The 19,797-nt window shown below is 38.1% G+C and overlaps 1 protein-coding gene across 2 annotated transcripts in view; it reads left to right on the forward strand.

The window, feature by feature from the left end:
• The window catches only part of Nfkb1 (nuclear factor kappa B subunit 1), a 117,347-nt gene that overhangs the window by 71,495 nt on the left and 26,055 nt on the right, over positions 1-19,797 (forward strand). For both annotated transcript variants that reach the window (XM_026398133.2, XM_026398134.2), the window contains exons 7-11: positions 8,018-8,181; positions 10,296-10,454; positions 11,798-11,902; positions 13,905-13,996; positions 15,426-15,564. In XM_026398133.2, the coding sequence (XP_026253918.1) occupies positions 8,018-8,181; positions 10,296-10,454; positions 11,798-11,902; positions 13,905-13,996; positions 15,426-15,564 (659 nt within the window). The remainder of the gene's footprint in view (positions 1-8,017; positions 8,182-10,295; positions 10,455-11,797; positions 11,903-13,904; positions 13,997-15,425; positions 15,565-19,797) is intronic.

Consider the following 19,797-nt stretch of genomic DNA (forward strand, 5'->3'; position numbering starts at 1 on the left):
TGCATTTCTATAATTGCCAGAGATGTCGAACATTTTTTCATGTATTTAGGTTTTTTTATTTTTCAAAGTTTATTAAAAACAAATGGTCATATTCTATTCTTATTCAACAAACTGTAAATTTTACAAAACAAGATCAAACTAATATAAGACATTTCAATAGAAGAAAGTCCAGCTGTTAATGTCATTAATACCAATCATCTAAAGAAAAGTAAATATATCAAATAAATATTTGGAATTGGTGAAACATTTCTATTCTTGGCACTATTTAAACTGAGCCCACAATTTGGGGCTGTGTTTTCCATTCAAATATTTCATCACTGAAAAACAAATATCTAATAATTAATCATAGTTTTATTTTTAAATAATAGAGCCTTTTTATTCATTCTTTAATTATTGATACATATTTGAATTGTTTCCCATTTGCACATAATGCTGTTGTAAACATTCTTTCACACACAGACAACAGATTCCATATTATTTGTATTTCTTCTGTGAATTGCCTGTTCAGTTCCTGATTTATTGATTGGGTTAATTATTTATTTATTTATTTATATATTTATTGTGTTAAGTTTTATGAGTTCTTTATATATTCTGGAGATTAATGCTCTATCTGAAGTGCAGATGGCAAAGATTTTCTTTCATTCTATAGGTTCTCTCTTCAAATTCTTGATTGTTTCCTTTGCTGTGAAAAAGCTTTTTAGTTTGATATGGTCCTGTTTATTGAATATCAACAATTTCTTCAACATTTTAGTTCCTTGAAATTTTCATTCAATGGAAAATATCTGTAATTACTTATCTTTGCTGTAGGTGGCTTTCCCCAGCAATAATCACCACACATTGTTTGCTTCCTGGTAGTCTGGGTTTAGAGAGATATGGAATACTTTTTTCTTTCACAATTAACACATACAGTATATAGCAACAGGTAAGCCCTAGAAGTGGAAAAATAAATATAAAAATGCAAAGGAGAAACATTAGGCCTGCTACTGAGCTAATGTAAACCATGTTAAATCACTGTTTTATAGATCCAAAATCAATTGATGATTGATAATTTATTGGATTGAACCTTAACATGCATTAAAGGAGATGACTGAAGAAAATTGACTAAGTATGGACCAAAGGTGGGAAGTATCAAACTTCCATGTTAGACTGTGTATTTTGAGTCAGAGGCTACTTTTATTTTTATTTTTTAAAGAGAGAGTGAGAAGGAGAGAGAGAGAGAATTTTTAATATTTTATTTTTTAGTTATCGGTGGACACAACATCTTTGTTTGTATGTGGTGCTGAGGATCGAACCCGGGCCGCACGCCTGCCAGGCTAGCGCCCTACCGCTTGAGCCATATCCCCAGCCCCCAGAGGCTACTTTTAAATTCTATGAAGTCAGTGGCAGAGTCCTGAGAAAAAGAAAGGCCACAGAAAGGGGCCCCTTTTGAATTCCAGCCCAATGACAGGGATTCAAATATAGCTGGAGGGCAGCAACGGTCCCAGATGATTACATGATGGAAGCATCTGGCAGACTGCAGCAAGTTGGAACTTGGCTACTAGTTAAAGACACCCTGGGTCACTCTGATGCCAGGCCCCTTCCCAGAGACCCTAATCTCCTTGGAAAGAGTACTGTTGAGCCAGGCGCTTACACCTCAGGGTACATCTGAAGCAACTAGAGGGTTTGGTAAAACACAGGTGGATAAGACTCAACCCCAGAGTTTCTGATTCAGTAGGTTTGCAGTAGGACCTAAAATTTGTATCATAGTAAGTCTAAGTTAATGCTGCTGCTGCTGGTGGTCTAGAAACTACGTGTTGAAAACCACTGTGCCAAAAATATGTCATTTTGAGTAAGAAACAGGGTTGTAGTCTCAGTCTCATTATTAGCAGTGATAACCTTTCTTTTAAAATGTTGTCAAGTATTTTGAAGCATAATCTAAATATTATAGTAGTCTCCCTTTAAAATATCAATTTCTATGAATTTTGACAAATATTCATATAACCACCACAATCAAAATACAGAATAGTTCCATAACCCCCCAAGTCCCCTGTATACTCTCTTTTATTCAATTATTTTTCCCAACTCACCCTGACAACTTCTGGTGTGTTTTCTAACCCTATAGTTTTGCCATTTCCAGAATGACATGTAAATGGAACCACAGCATTTGTGGCTTTTTTTTTTTTTTTTTTTTTGAGTGTGGCTCCTTTCACTTAGTGTCATGCAGTAAGATTACTCCATGCTGTTCTGTGCATGAGTGGTTGATATGCTTTAGATATTAAGTAGTAGTATTTCATGATATCCGTGCATTGCATTTATCCATTCACCTATTGAGGGATATTTGGTTTCTTTCCAGTTTTTGATGATAAGCGCTTTTTATGTAAACATAGTTTTCATTTCTCTTGGGTCGATATGGAGAAGTGGAATAGCTGGGACATATGCTAAGTGTTTGTATATCTTGTTAAGAACTACCTAATTGCTTTCCAAAGCGATTGTACCATTTTGTATTTCTATGCATTCATATGTGTAATCCTATTTTTTCTTTATCCTATTAGTATTAACAGTCTGCTCTTGTTTTCTTTTACATTTTATTATGAAACTTTCAAATATATATAAAAGAGGAAAGAATGGTGCAATAAGCCTACACTTTGAACCCATCACCGGAGTCAACAATTATTACATGGCCAGTCTTGATTTAAATATACTCCCACCTGAATGTCTTTTGGCAATTGATATCTGGTTCAATTCCATTATGGTAAAAAATAGTATATAATTTGTATATTTTATACACAACATAATATATATTATTTACATAATATACAAATTATATACTATATAATATATATAGTATATAATAGGTATAATTTGTATTCTTATAAATTTATAAAGACTTGTTTTATGGCTCAGAATATGGTCTTTTAAGATTTTTTTCCATGTGTACTTAAAAATAATGTATATCTTTGTCTTGCTGAGTAGATATTCTATAAATGTCAATTAGGTCAAGTTGTTTGATAGTATTGTTCGAATCTTTATGTTGTTACTGGTTTTCTGTCAACTGGTTCTATCAATTATTGAGACAGAGGTGTTAAGATCCCTCACTATAGGAGCTGGGGCTGGGACTCAGAGGTAGAGCGCTCGCCTAGCATGTGCGAGGCGCTGAGTTCCATCCTCAGCACCACATAAAAAAATAAATAAATAAATAAATAAAGGTATCATGTCCAACTAAAAAAATATTTTTTTAAAATTCTCACTATATTTATAGATATATCTACTCTTCCTTTCAGTTCTATAAAATTTTGCTTCTGGTAATGTGAAGCTCTTTTATTAGGTGCATAAACATTTAGGATTCTTATGTCCTCTTAATGATCGATCCCTTTTTCATTATGAAGTGGTCCTCTTTTATCCTTGATAAAGTTTTTTGCTTAAGAAAAAGTTTTTTTGCTTAAAAATCTACAATACTAAGTTACTTCAGCTTTCTTTTGTTAATGTTAGCATGGAACATTTTCTTCCCATCCTCTTAGTTATAACCCATTTAAGTATTTATACTCAAAATAAATATATACTATGTATAGTTCAGTCTTGCTTTTTATTCAGACAGTGACTTTTAATAAGATTGTTTAAGCCACTTATAGTTAATGTGATTATTGATAAAGCTGTGCTTAAGTCCACTATCTTGATTTTTTTCTTCTGTCACATCTGTTTATTGTTTCTACTTTCCTTCTTTTGAAGTAATGGATTATTTGTCATGATTTCATTTTATCTTTTTTTGTTTGTTTTGTTTATACATCTTTGTATTTTTAGCAATTATTTGGGGGTTCATACTACACATCTTGTACTTATCAGAGTCTAACTTTAAGTAACATTATTTCCTGTTCTGTATAATGTGTGAACCTTACAACAGTGTACTTTCATTTCCCTTCTCCACATTTCATGCTATTGTGTCATACATGTGCCATAGATCTTACACTTTTTTTTTGCCTTAGTTATCTTTGAAAGAAAAAAATTTAATTAGGGAAAAAATTATATTTACACACATATTTACCATTTGCCTCACTCATCATTTGTTTTATAAGTCAAGATTTCAATCTGGTATCATTTTCTTCTGCCTAAAGCGCTTCCTTTAGCTTTTCTTGTACTGCTGATCTGGTGTTGATGAATTCTTCCAGTTGTCATATATCTAACATGTCTTTACTTCAGCTTTGTTATTCAGAGAGATTTGTGAACAATGGAGAATTTCAGGCTAACAGTGTTATTCTTTTATGTACTTAACATTTGTTGCCTCACTGTCTTGTGGCTTGCCTGTCTCCGACAAGTAGTCTCCTGTCAGTCTTATATTGTTGTTTCTGTGAACATAGTGTGTAATTTTTTTCTTCAGCCATTTTTTAGATTTTTTTTCATCATTAGTTTTAAGCAATTTGATTATGATGGACTTTAGTGTAGTTTTTTGTTGTTTTTTTTTTTTTTGTTGTTGTTGTTATTGTCGTTTGTAGTCCTTGAGGTTCATTGGGATTCTTGGATCTGGGGCTTATATTTTTATTAAATTTTGAACTTTTCAGCCATTGTTTTTTCAAAGATTTTATTTCTCCCTACTCCTCTTTTTCTCTAATTCTGTAGCCTTGAGTACACATATTTAGCCATTTGAAATTGTCCCAGAGCTCACTAATGACTCATTTCCTTCCCTTCCCTTTTCTTTCCTTTCTTTTTTTCCTTCAACAGGTAAAGAACCTAGGGCCTCATCCTGAGCATGTTTGTGCTCTACTACTAAGTTCCACCCCTTCTTCTTATTTTAAATTCTTTTTCTCTATGTTTCATTTGAATAGTTTTATTCGTATGTTTTCAAGTTCACTAATCTTTTTTTCTACAGTGTCTAGTAGGTTATTAATCCCATCCAATGTACTTTTTTCCTTAGAAATTCTAGTTTCCATCTGTGGGTTTGTATGAGCTCTTTTTGGTATCTCCAGTGTTTCTCCTTTGACACATCAGTGCTTGCTTTCTTTTTGACCATGTGGAATCTATCTATAATAGCTATTTCAATGTACTTGTCTACAAATTTTGTCATCTGAAACATTTCTGGATCTGTTTCTATTTGTTGATTTTTATCCTCGTTATGAATTATATCTTTCTACTTCTTTCTGTGCCTTGTAATATTTTATTAGGTGCCTTACAGTTTGAATTTTGCATTGTTGGATGCTGGATTTGTGTGTGTGTGTGTGTGTGTGTATGTGTGTGTGGATATGTCTTTAAATAATTTTGAGAATTAGAATGAAGTTGAATTTGGGAAACTTGTGACTCTTTCTAGACTTACTTTTAAGCTTTATTAGGGAGACCAGAGAAGCCATTAGTCTAGGTTAACACCATCACTCTGGCCCTACCTTCTGAATATTCAATCTGATGCTCCATGCATTATGAGATTTCTTGAATGCTTATAGCTCTCCTTATGCTATAAGAATTGTTGCACCTGCTCTTTTATGGTGGCTTCTTTCCCAGCCTTGAGTAGTTTCCCCCCATACATGCTATGATTAGGACTCAGCTGAAGATGTCAGTGGATCTCTGAGTCTCACTGCATGCCCTCTCTCTCTGCTGCTCTGCCTGGGAATCCCAACTTCCTTGGCCTCCTCAGATGTCTAACTGTGCCTCCTCAAATCCAGTGTATTGGAGGCTAGGATTAGGTTCCCCATTCCTATGCCATAGCCTGGGACTCTTTCCAAGTCTTAAGCTAGAGAATTGTAAGACTCACATTACTTATTTTCTTTTCTGAAGTATGGCTGTTCTGTGCTGCCTGTTTTCTGACAACCATTTTTTTCACATGTGAGTTTCCATTCAATCTGTTACTCCATCGTTAACCTAAAGCGGAAGACTGACTTTCACATTGTTCTATAACCAGATTAAACCATTCGTGATTCACCTAATAAACAAGAATGATGTCTTTCTCATAGAAGGTAAATTAAATATACATCAAAATAAACATCAAAAAGTATTTTATAGATGATGCAGTGTAAAGTGCTGCATAGGTGTCTGACATTCTATTCCTAGAAGATGGATACTCCTAGGAGATCACCATTTTCTTAAATATTTGTTTTTCTTAAATATTTGCTTTCCAATCATTATGGATATTCTATATAGGAATAGGATTTAAAGGGACGAGTAATACAGGTGCTGCTGAGGGTTGATGCCTCTGTGCATATTGGTCTTCATAGCGCATAGTTTTCTGTGCAGCATTCGTGCATTCAATAGACATGTACTAAAGTCCCACGTGTCAGGCAGCGTCCCAGCCATTAGAGATCTCTACCCTCAAGGAGCATAACTTTTACTGGTATATTTTATTCTCTGCATGTGTCTCTGCTGTCCACCTTATCTCCTCTGTCTAGACACATAATACATCCCATGCCTGGGCTTCCATGTGAAAGCTCATTTCATTCTGTCTTCACCTCTTCTCTTTCTTTTCCCTCATTTATATGACCTTCCCACTTCAGTTTGTTCTTTCATTCAGTCCAGTTGTCATAACATCTCATTCTTTCCTCTACTAATTTATATTATATTATACTATATTACATAAGTTTCTGTGGATACGTACATATTTTGTTTCTGAGAGAGAGAAAAAAAAGTCCTTACAAAAGCTCACAAGTGTTTAGGAGGTCTGGGCCCCATTTACCTCTTTGAACTCTTTCCTATGGGGAACCCCTTGTTCATTTTGTTCTGGCCACGTTGACCTCTGGACGCTTGTGTTTTGAAAACACCAGTCTGGTCCCGTCCCAGGATGTGTGCACTTGCTGTTCCTCCTGCATTCTGGTACTCTGCATCCCGGTATCCACATCTTCCTTCACTCCCTCAGATTTTGCTCAGTTTTCACCCTTTTGCTGAGTTCTTCCTGATCTCTCCTTATTTTAAAGTGTCATGCCTTTTCCTACTGTTTCTTCTATTCCTCATTCCTATCTTATTTTTCTTAAATATTGTTGAACAAATGAGTCTCCTTGATAAAGTGCTTTTTTGTCATTTATTAGGGTGTCATATTACATTTATTAAATAGACTTCTTTGTTTCATGCACTTTAAAAATTTGATGGGTGGAGCATTTTATTTTTTTAAATCCTTTCAATTACTTTATTTAGCTTGTGAACATATTTTGTTCTATAAATATGTAGCCTTCGTGAGATAAAGCTTCTCCGTCCCTGATTATGTGGGCACTTTTAGTACATGAGTGCTTTGGAATTAGATGACATTCTGGTGGTGATAAGTAATTCCAACCTTATAGATCACCAGGGAGGAAATGGGATTCCAAGTAGACTTTAAATCCCACCCAGCATGATCCATAAGAAAAAAGATGATCCAAAAGAAAAAGAGATTTCTTCCAAATGTAACAATTTTCTTGTTCTTTAAGATGAGATGATGACAGGAGGACTAAACTAAAGGACAAAATGGGCCAGGTGTGGTGTAATCCCAGCAATTTGGGAGGCTGATCAGGAGGATTGCATGTTCAAAGCCAACCTCAGCAACTTAGCAAGGAACTGAGCAACTCAGCGAGACCCTCTCTCTAAATAAAATATAAAAATGTGTTGGAGATATTAGTATATATTTGGAATTTAAATGTTATTTCATATGATCCCATAGAAAATGCCCTAAAAGGAATCCAGGTACAGCTTCCTTATTGAGATCTATATGAAAATACAACCCACTCCCTTAATCACAGTTTGGAATTCATTTAAGTTTACTGCAGACTCATTTGGTAGCAAAATCTACTCTGACCTGACATGTAGCTATTTATAATAAAGATTTTTCCATTTGGTGCGTCTAGTTATGGATTTCTCTGCAGACGTTAGCATGTTTGATGACACTGTGCCCCTTAGACCTGAGGAGAGCATTATGTCATATGCAGTATATTCCGTATAGTGCCCTTCTAATATTTTTTTAAAGTATCTAGCTCAAGAGATTTGGATAAAACATTGTGTATTTCTTTAATCTACCTTACAAAAGTGAAGCCAGACACTCCGTTTATTAAGTAACCTTGTACTGTTTTTGCTGTTGCTGTCACTATTGTCCCTCCAGCTTTGCAAACCTGGGTATACTTCATGTGACAAAGAAAAAAGTATTTGAAACACTGGAAGCACGGATGACAGATGCGTGTGTAAGGGGCTACAATCCGGGACTTCTAGTGCATCCTGACCTTGCCTATTTGCAAGCAGAAGGTGGAGGCGACCGGCAGCTCACAGGTGAGCATCACTTTGTCCCAGCCTTGCTCCTCTGAGGAGCTCAGGCTTTTGTTTTCTCAGGCATGGAACTCTACGTTCATCTATTTGTTTTAGGCTTTTCCTTTTCCCAGTCTGTACCCCACACAGCTCCCGCCATTTCCCTGCTCAGAACCTTTGATGGCATTCTGCAGCCTCTAGAATAAAATGGACACCTCCATGGCCTGGCGTCCAAAGCCCTCCCATTCTGTCGCCTGCCATCCTCCCAGGCTCATCTCCAGCCCCACCCTGCTCTCACCTCTTGCTCTCACTGCTCTTGGAACACCTGATGCATATTCATACCTACCTACATGTCTTCTCTGCCGGCAGCACCCATCCTTTCCTTTCAGCCAGTCAAAACCAAAGCATGATTGGTCCAAAGAACGCCTCCTGTTATACCCACCCCCAACTTGCTTTATTGTAAGGAAAACATCCAAGTATTATTTTTATCATCATAATGAAATGATTTTCTATTTTTCTGCCTATAGTCAGAATGTGTCTTTGAACTTTATTCCCTGTCCCATCAAATGACCCATTTCTATTTTACATTTTGTCCTTCAGGGATCGTTGGGATTTTTCTACTTGGTTTGGCTTGTTGTTGTTTGTTTGTTTGTTTGTATTGGGGGGAGTCTTTTTTTTTTTTTTTTTGTACTAGGGATTGAACTCGGGGGCACTTAACCACTGAGCCACATCCCCAGCACATTTTGTATTTTATTTAGAGACTGGGTCTTGCTGAGTTGCTCAGGGCCTTGCTAAGTTGCTGAGGTTGGCTTTGAACTTGCAATCCTCCTGCCTCAGCCTCCCAGGCTGCTGGGATTACAGGTGTGTGCCACCACACCTGGCCCATTTTGTCCTTTAGTTTGGCCCTCCTGTCATCATCTCACGCTCATGTAATCATAGAACTGAAGGTCATTTCTCTACTAAGCATTTCTGTCTTCTGCTACCCAGCCTCTGAGCTTGCACCTCATCCTGGTCTCCTTCTCACTTCTGCTGCCTCTTCAGTCCCTGCTCCAGCTCCTCGCTGTGCTCCCTGGCATTCCACTCCATACCCCATTTTCATGGCTTCAGTGAGAATCTTCTCCCTGGTCTCTGTCCCTCCACTTCTGGTCCAGTTTACACCCTGTGGCGGGATAAATCTCACTAAACCCTGCAACTCACCATTACTTGGCATCTCCCCATTGCCTACAAAATCTAAATTCTGCAAGCTGCCATCTTAGGCCTCCCAAATGCTGCCCCCCCATCTGCATTTCTGACTCTTGTTCCCCACTCCACCCTTTGCTGTCAAACAGAACCGCTCCATAGAAGAACCAAGGTTTCTCACTTCCCAGAGTTGGCACATTTTTTCTATTCTTGCTCTCCTTTCTTCCCGAAATGCCCTTATCCACAGTCTGCACATGTTCAAATTCTTTCATCCCTTCAAGATTTAGAGCAAATGTCTCTTCTTTCTGCTTCAAAGCCTCTGAACTCTCCTCCCTCAAAATCCCACGTCACTCCTCTGTAGCTCGCTGGTAGTACTTATCACTTGAACTATTCCCTTTTAGGATACTATAAATTAAATGTGACTTTATCCATCAGGGTGTAAGCGTCATTAGGAGGAAAAGAGCAAATGTGATCAAGTCATTTGGTTTCTTCCCAAGTATTTCTTGAGCACCTATGTGCCAGGCCCTGTGCTATCCTCTATGAAAGGAGCACAGGTCCTGTGCTTAACGAACTTTTGGAACAGTTGTTTTTCACATTTCTCTGTATAGCTGGTGCATAATAGAATTATTCCATCCCACTTTATCACAATCTTTGTGCCTTTGACTCTTGTTGAAGGAAGGCAGCATAATGAGGGAGGACAGGAGAAGAGAGGCAGTCTGATACATGGAAGACAATTTTTACCAAAATCCAGAAAAAAATTCAGATCTTATTTTGATAACTTTAATTTAGATGACATAACTGAGACTACTTAAAAATGTTTACTAATAATATAAAGAATTTCAAGAGAGGGGGAAAAATAGGTTTTTAAGGCCCCATTCTTTGGGCTTTATAAAAGCTGTTGTGAAAGCCCACACTGTCCGCCGTCCTTCGGCATGAACGACTATGTTGTATGATTCTAGATCGGGAAAAGGAGCTCATCCGCCAGGCGGCTCTTCAGCAGACTAAGGAGATGGACCTCAGCGTGGTGCGGCTCATGTTTACAGCTTTTCTTCCCGACAGCACGGGCAGCTTCACCAGGCGCCTGGAACCCGTGGTGTCAGACGCCATCTATGACAGCAGTGAGTAGTTGGCTTCTAACAGGACGCAGCTCGATAACAGTGTCAAAACAGGCTTCCAGCCCTGCCCTACCACTTAGTAGCCAGCTCTGAGCTGTATGGAAAGTAACTTAATCACTTTGACCCTTGAGTTTTAACATCTACCAAATGTGAACACTGCGGTCTAGCTTATGTCTCCATTCAGTATTTTTAAGAAATGCTCAATAAATGTAGTTATCTTTCCTCAGATGTGCATGATAGACTCTTACAAGTCTCTCATCTATGAACGCATTACTCAAGGATAGACTGTTTGTGCTCTTAGAAGGGAAAAAGTATCTTGATATGTTTTCTTGGAGGTTCTGAAAAGACGTTAAGAGAAGACAATTATTATTCTTGTCCATCTTCATTCCCACATGGTTACTAAACATTACCAAGATAGGAACTTCAAATTAATAGAATGAATAGTGTAGATAGTATGTGCCTTCAATTTTAAAAAGTTTCACGGTGGTCTTTAGCATTCACCATGCAACTTTATTATTTGGTATGCATGGGATTTATTAAACAGATATTTCTAGAGAACCTGCAAATGCAGTACTTGGGCTTCTTAATATTGGTAGAAAACTCCATGCTCAAGTACAACAGCTAACTGATTTCTCTAACTTAAACAAGACTGAAGGGAAGTGAAAGGTTTACAAAATGATACAGACATATATATCACAGATCACCTTAAAATGCAGCTGTTGAAGTAAAAAAAAAAAAGGAAAAAAAAGGAAGCTTTACAGTATTACCACATGAAACTTTTTGCCCCCTAACCACACAGAAATTCTAATTTAGTTTGGGGAAAGGAAATACAACATCTCCTTTTTTTTTTTTTTTTTCCTTTTGTAGAATAAAAATTAATCAGTAGTTCAAGAAAAAAAAAAACTGTATTTTTCCTAAGAATTTTTGGACTTTAATAAATGGGATAACGTTAGTATGGAAACAAGTTTGGGGTTGTAATCTTCCCCTGATTGAAATTTCAGCCATCTGTTGGCTTGGTACTTCCTGAAACACTATAAAAGCTCTTTCTCTTTCTGTATCGATCTCTGTGCTAGAAGGAGAACAGGTACCATCATCTAATCCACCTCATCTCTTCCTTTCTACCTCACCTGTTTTAGTGATAATGAATGGCCCATGCCCCAGAGGGGCTCTGAGGACCTTGGAAGCCATTCTTGTTTTATTTGTACCTTTGTTAAAGTGATAGGAGTGAAGCATCTATGTGAACTTGGCTCAGGTAATGTGTGGTCAGCGCAGCATCCCTCAGAGGGGATTAGCCTGTGAAGCTGAGAATACATTTTGAAGTCTATTATTTTTCCCACTTTGAACAGAAGCCCCCAATGCATCCAATTTGAAAATTGTAAGAATGGACAGGACAGCTGGATGTGTAACTGGAGGGGAAGAAATTTATCTTCTCTGTGACAAAGTTCAGAAAGGTAAGCATACACTCCGATTTCAAGATGTGGAATATAATTTTCTCAGTGTGTATCAGTCACTTTTCAGCAACAGAATAGAAATATCCCCTCTTTTCCATAGAACTCTTAAAAACTTGTGCACATTCCATATTTCCCAGGTGTAAATTGTCTGTGTTAGATTTTAAAACCAAACCAAATAATTCATTTTAAAATTTCCCAAAGAAATAAAGAGAAATTTTTAAAATAATGATGATTGTAACTAGTGACTCTCCATAATTTTATGCTCTAAGCTTTGCTATCTGTACTTGGTTAGACTCAAATAAATGAATAATAGCCCATGTACAGACACGTGCAGAGAATAAATGTTAAGTTTTACGTGATGTAAAATTGTTGAGTCCATGTTATTTGCTCAAAATTCACTCACTTTTAAAAATAAAATGGTAAATGGAAGCCAGGAACAGTGGCTCACTCCTTAATCCCAGCTACTTAGGGGTCTAAGGAAGAAAGATCACAAGTTCAAGGCCAGCCTCAGCAACATAAAAAGACCTGTCTCAAAGTACAAAGGGCTATGAACATACCTCTTAGGCTAGGTAGAGCACTTAACTATGATGCATGAAGACCTGGGTTTGATCCCTAACGTTATTAAAACAAAAACAAGAAAACCCCACTTATACAAAGTAGACATTTTCAAAGTAAGCAGATATATAACAGGAAATGGTCCTTAAATAAAGGAATTATAGCTTTTCAAAAAAAATCACATTTGAGATTAAATGCCAGAAGAAATGGGATCAGATTGTAAAGTAAATATATATATTCTTTATTTTTAAAAAATGTTTGCACAATGGGCTGGTGTTGTAGCACAGTGGTAGAGTGCTTGCCTCGCATGTGTGAGGCCCCGGGTTCAGTCCCCAGCACCACGTAAAAATAAACAAATAAAAATAAAGATATAAAAAAAATGTTTGCACTTTCTCTGCTTACAGTGCCTTCTTCCAACCACTCTAATGAGTAAAGTAATACTCCTTTCCAGATTCCTGAGTGTGTGCACATGAGTAAATGCAATTCTAGTACCTTTATTTGCCACTGTATTTCTTAATCCTGGTCCTTGCATTGGGACATCTTCGTAAGAGAAGTCCTATACTTGGCATAGAGGAGCTGAATAACTGGGCCCAGGATAGCCTAGGACTGAACCAGGAGCCCATGAGATGTTTTATCCAACTCTACTATTTCTAAAATTGTATTAAAATAGAAATAGAAACTTCGTTTCATTAGTCCATAGTGTGGTCCTTCCTACAAAATGGGAACTGAAGCTAGGGAGATGCCAACCTGTATGGATTATCCTGTTATTGCTGAAGTGGAGCTTATGCCTAGAGTATGAAATTTAGTCTGATTTAATCACAAAGGACCTGACCATCACAGTACTTTGACCAGTTACTCAATATGGACTGATAAAGTATTATAGGGAGGCAGCACAGTAGTGTTTAAGATCCTGGCTTCTTCGTCCATTTTCTGTTCAACCTTGGGTACGTTACTTGAAAAACTCTCTGGACCCTTTTCTTTTCTGCAAAATGAGAATAATAACAGGACACGTACATCACAGGGTTTGGGGAAGATTAAGTGAATAATATTTATGTGTAAAATTCCTAGAACAGCATCTGCCATATAGTAAAACATACAAGTTAATTATTATTATGTGCATCTATATATTGAGTTGAACCACATTTAGAGATTCTGATGTTCTTCTACTCTCATTCTCCATGTTTCTCAAGGAATGATTTGGTTTAAAGACGAAAAAGTGGGAAGGTCAAACACTGATTAAGAGAACACTCAGATTGATTAGGTAAATCTAATCTAATTCTACCATTGAATAAAAAGTCAGCAACTTGAGAAAATTTTAAATGAGTCAAAACCTATTTATATTAATTACTTTTTAAGTATACAGTAGGTTAAATCAGCTTTATTTTTCAGCATGCTTTAAAATATTATTACATTATTTGCAATTACACCTGGATGTGACTATTTACAGATGATATCCAGATTCGGTTTTATGAAGAGGAGGAAAATGGTGGAGTTTGGGAAGGATTTGGAGATTTTTCCCCCACAGATGTTCATAGACAAGTAAGTAGATTATTACTGTTGTTATCGTTCTACATTTTCTGCCTTGTGGACTTTCAGTATTTCATTTCCATATATGAAAATGGAAAAACGCAAGTGTTTACATCTGTGAAACAGGACTATTTTTAAGACTCTTGTGGGTTATGCAGAAAACTAACCTATCATAGAATTATGGGAAAGTTTCTCATAGAACTTTGGTTCTGAGATACAGGCAAGGCATTTCATTTGGTGTCTGAGCCTCTGTCCCATAAGGCAGTGGCTCTCAGTCCTTCAGTGGAAATGTTTAGGTATTCTATTGAAGTGGTTAGGGTGAGACCTGTTAAGAAGGTACTGTGCTGAGTATGGACAGGAGTGATCTTCTAGTAAAGGCTGATGTTACCCTGATAATGAAGATTTCCCAGGGACAACTGGTTATATAACCAGAGGATAAATATTCTGAGTCCCCATCCTCAGGATTATACTCCTTCTTATGAGCGATTGAGAAATACTGTCTTCGTTAAAAGTTGGGAACAGTCCTAATGTTAATCAGGAAGTGGCTAGTTAAATAAATTATGGGGCATCCATGTGGTGAAATATTATGTAGCCATTACAGGAAATGAGAACCCTGTGTATTAAGTTAGAAAGATCCCAAAGATACAAATGTAAAATCTCTTAAAGGACAGGTGTAGAACAAAGTGTATGTAAAAGTGGTTCTGTGCTCATATATGGATATGCACAAACTCTGGATGGGGATGTAAGAAACTAACAAGTGTGCATGTCTCTGGGGGCTGGCAGTCTTAGGAATTGTGTGGAAGAGGAACAGGGATAGCAAGGAAGATTATCAATGTATACCATTGTGTATGCCTTTTATATTTTGTAGTCTTGATTCCTATGAATATTTTACATTGTAAAAAAAAAATCAAACTAAAAAAATGTTAAAATGCATAACTATTCCAACACCACCAGAGGAATTAATGTTCTATGGTGTCTCCTGAATAGGGTTGGTTTACTCCCTCTCACCAGCCACACTGCAGGCTGATTAGTAAGACCCTTTGCTTCAACTTTTTCTACACCCAACTTTTCTGACATTGCTTTTAAATGGTTTTGGAATCTTTTGAGGCTGATTTGAAAGAGAATAAAGAAGTGATGCAGTGAATTTTGTATGTATGACATTTATGACTAGAAGACATTTGAAATATGAATAAATTGAAATAATAGAGATTTGCAATCTGTTGTCACAGTGTTTTACTTCAATTTCACAGTGACAGTGTAATAAAAATGTGTGTGTATTGAACACTGAGTTTTGAACTTTTTCTCCAGGGTGCTGTGTTTCTTAGCATACTTTGTTTAAGCGCTGGGTATAAATAAAAGCATAAGGAATGTGTTTAATGTACAGGGTTTCTAAGAAAAAAATGTACTTCCAAACCAACATTTGGATCTTTGTATCCTGTAGTTCGCCATCGTCTTCAAAACCCCAAAGTATAAAGATGTCAACATTACAAAGCCAGCCTCTGTCTTCGTCCAGCTTCGGAGAAAATCTGATTTGGAAACTAGTGAACCAAAACCTTTTCTCTACTACCCTGAAATCAAAGGTAACTAAGGTGTTCAGACTCCCTTGCTTGATTAGAGGACAAGCTAATTAGAAAAAATTGGCTGGTCGCCTCCTTTGACCAGCTTCCTAGAAGCAGTCCCTGCATCTGTGGCACTTATCTTTTAGAGAAGAGACAGGTAGGTAATGTACTATTTTTCAGGTCATGGAATTAGTCCAACTTAAAAATAATGTTTTCTCCATCAAACTTGCATTAGGGCTGGGGCTGGGGCTCAGTGCTAGCGCACTTGCCTAGCATGTGTGAGGCACTGAGTTCAATTCTCAGCACCGCATATAAATAAATAAAAACTAAAGGTCTATCAACAACTAAAAGAAAATATTTTTAAAAAACTTATATGAAATACTGGCACTTGAGAGTTGGTCTTTGAATTTGGGAATCCACTATTTATTGAGTAACTCAGGTTTCAGACAGTTGAGATGAGAAAATAAGTCTTGCTGTTGGAGAGAATCAGCCGCTGAGACAACCAGCCTCAGGTCATGGAGCAGAAAACTCAGCCACTGTGCACGCAGGACTATAAAATGAATAATGCACCTTTCTTTTACACACACACACACACACACACAGAGAGAAAAAAAAAACTTCAAGAAAGGGACAGAATAGTCTTAATTAAATTTATTTTGCAAAGTATGATTTTAGTAAGTACCCAAAGTGAAGCATCTCCAGAAGCAGAGAAGAGTGGGGAGGAGACAGCCCTTGATACCTTCACTCTGAAGAAGCCTCCAAAGAGAAGGCCTCTTTCAGGAGGTAGCATTCGGAATAGAATTTGAAATATAGTTCAAGATAAACAGAACTCAGAACTTTTCTAGATTTAGGACGCTGGAGGTACTCAAGTGCAATGGTGTGACAGTTTGTATCTGTTCAGAGAGAAGTGGCCATTACAGTGCTGAGGTGGACCGCTGAAGGCCAAGGCAAGTGCAGGAGGGCAGGGCTGGGCCGGAGGGTGCTGTGAGTGGCAGCTGAAGAATTTTGCCTTGATTCTGCAGAGGGATGGGCAGGCCCACCTGTGTTGGAATGATGGCCCTGACTTGTCTGAGCCAACACTGAGGGCACTGTCTGGGAGTCAGACAGTGAGTCAGAAGAGTAATGCAAGAATCCAAGTGAGCAACGGTGAGGTTAGCAAAGGTGTCTGTGTTCAGGTGTAAAAGGAGAGGTGGATCCAGTCGACAATGTGGCAATGGCATCAAGAGGACCTGGATGTTCGGTGAGCTGGGAAGAGAGGGAAGATTCAGGAGTCATAGATGATTCTAGGATTTCCAGACTGGGAAGCTTATATCATGGTTGACTAGATGAAAGGAACAAGGGAGAAAAAGTAGGTTTGGGTGGAAAAGAGGAGTTCAGCTTAAAACATGTACCATTAGGTTTCTGTGGAAGTTCAACTGCAGAATCCTCATAGGCTGCTCAGGGCAGGAATGGAATTCAAGAAAGGGAAGCATGGGAGGTTCAGCATTCAGAAGCATCTTGAGATGAGATAGGACCAGTACCAAACTGGAGAGTTATTTAGAGGCATTTCTTCATCCAATTGCACTGACCCCTGTGGAGAAACTAACTATATTAAAGTGTTATTTTCCCCTTATTTTGTATATTACATATTGAAAACCATGATTCTGAGATGTTCCTACACTCTGCCAGGCTGCATAAGGGTCTGGGGTACAATAAAGTTAGCAACCTCTGGATTAGATGCGAGTGAGACTGGAGAGGGAGGTCAGGTAGACAGCACCCAGGTCCCGGCTGAGGTTGGAAACCACAAAGGTGCAGCAGCAGCAGCAAGCCACACGATGTTGGATCCTGTGATAGCAGATCATGAGGGTGATCTATGAAGAGGGCTTTCCTTTCCTAGAACTCAGGCTGAAGCAAAGCATTTTTAAAATTCTACTCTGAGTTCATGTTTCTTTCTGAGGCTGTGACCTCACCGCTGCTTGGTCAGACTGGCAGTGCACTTGGGGCAGGGGGTCAGCAAGCATGGCCAGCACAAGAGCCTCCTTTAACTTCACATGAGATATCGTGGGGAATCCTAGTGTCCAGGCCAGATGGGCACCAGAGAATAGGGCAGGAGGCTACCTCTTGGCCTCTCCTGGAGGTTCTCCTGCCTCTTGTCTCTTCCCCACCTTCAGGCACTGCCTAAAGCCTTCTGAATGCTTCCATCTACGCAAGAACTGTGGAAATCGCCATTGTGGTTGAAACACCCTTCTTCTAAAGTAGACACAAGAAAAGAAATAGGAGCCTAGAAATAGTCAAAGCCGAACTTAGTTTCTAGACTACCTGTCTACCTTTTCCAGTGGTGTTTGTACATCAAGAAAGTGTGCTGTCGCAAGGGCATGTTCAGACTGTTCATAGTAGATTTAGAGAGTTGTCTCTTGAAAGTTCAAAATTGTATCTGTGTTTCAGGCGCTCACCTTAGAGGCTAACAGTGATTCAAACTCCATACAGTACAACCATTGTAAGAACCATCTAGAAAAGGGAGAATTAGCCATTGAGCTCCAAAGGAAGAAATGGCCAACATGTATGTAATTGAGTAATTATTAGAACTGCCTTGGCCGGGCACAGTGGCACATGCCTGTAATCCCAGTGGCTCGGGAGGCTGAGGTAGGAGGATTGCAAGTTCAAAGCCAGCCTCAGCAAATTAGTGATAGTGAAGCCCTAAGCAACTCGGCAAGACCCTGTTTCTAAATACAATATAAAAAGGGGTTTAGTGCCCCTGCGTTCAATCCCTGGTACCAAAAAAAAAAAAAAAAGAAAGAAAGAAAGAAAGAAAAACTGTCTTATTAAGTCTAGCAATCTTATTTTATAAAATCTTCAGAGTTATAATAGAAACCCAAGAGAGTAGGCCAAAGGAGAAATAACCTTGCCAGGTTGCATGCATCCAAACTGTACAACCAACAGAGTCATTATTTACAATTCCCAGAAGTCACTAAACACACCTGTCATTACCCCAGTCCCTGTAGTCACTCCCTATCTCATTGTCTAATGATGTATTCCTAATTATTTCTATCAGTATGTAAACTTGTCTTATCTACTTGTCTCTTGTCTTCTTCCCATTCCTAGTGGGAAGAATCTTCTTCAGTACAGACTTGGTGTTTGTGTCTCTAACATCCAACAAAGCATTTGTCACATATGCTAGATGCACATTAACTGTCTGTGGGCTGACTTCTTGATTGGCCAGGCAAGTTGCCATCTGATGCAAAGGGCCAGCAATATGTTGGGTGCCATCAAGTAAGATGCTAGATCATAAAACATTGTCCTCTCACTATATAGAATCATCCAATCCTGAACTCTGTGTCCTCTGTGGTCATTGGCTTTGCACCTTACAAAAACTTCATGGAGAAGGTTGGGTTCAGGAGACACAGTTACAGTAATCGAAAGGAGGATGATTGGCAAGGGAAGAACATAGTTGAGGAACTGCTATTGAAGGCAGAGAAAGACCACAGTGACCTGTCAGTCTAAAAAGATGGAGATTAGGAAGAAAAAGAATCATCGACTTTAAGTTAGGAAAGGTCTGGTCAGAGTAAATGCAGGCATCTCAACCGGTAAACTAGAACCCAAAAAGTGAGGATGAGCTACTCTTAGAGCACATAAACAGGAAAAGGAGGTAGAGGCTAAAATTTTATCTGTATAATTAAACTATGATCTAAAATCATGAACCACTATCTAAAATCATTGATTATTAATCAGTTATTACCACAAAGCTATTTTGGAGTGTTTCCCAGAGGATGGCAGTCAAATATAATAAAAGATCACTAGACTTCAGATCTGATCTTCACTCTGCCCTGACTTCAGATAAATCACTTAACCCCTGCGGCTTCAGTTTTCTCTTCTGTGAAAGGAGGATCTGTGGTGGTAGCCACTTGGGTCCCTTCTGGAGTAGGTCGCTCTTTCATTCCCTGGTGCCACTGTCAAAGGCAGTCCGCAAGGGTGCTGTCATACTTTCACCAAGTGTGAACATCATTTCCACGCTCCATTCTGTGGAGATTCTGATCTTTAGGTTCTTTTTTAAAGAGTGTCTCACAGGATTTTCTGAATTGGTTTCTTGTCATTGGAATCATACTGGCTGTAGTATAGCTGATATTTTTAGAATTGTTTCTTAAAACTTCCCATTGTAGAATCAGACATCACTTTCCCATGTTTACATAGGAATACATAACCAGTGAAACTCCACATCATGTGCAACCACAAGAATGGGATCCTAACTAGAATAAGTTACATTCCGTGTATGTATAA

Source organism: Urocitellus parryii, chromosome 10, assembly GCF_045843805.1.
Source record: "Urocitellus parryii isolate mUroPar1 chromosome 10, mUroPar1.hap1, whole genome shotgun sequence".
Classification (NCBI taxonomy): Eukaryota; Metazoa; Chordata; class Mammalia; order Rodentia; family Sciuridae; genus Urocitellus; species Urocitellus parryii.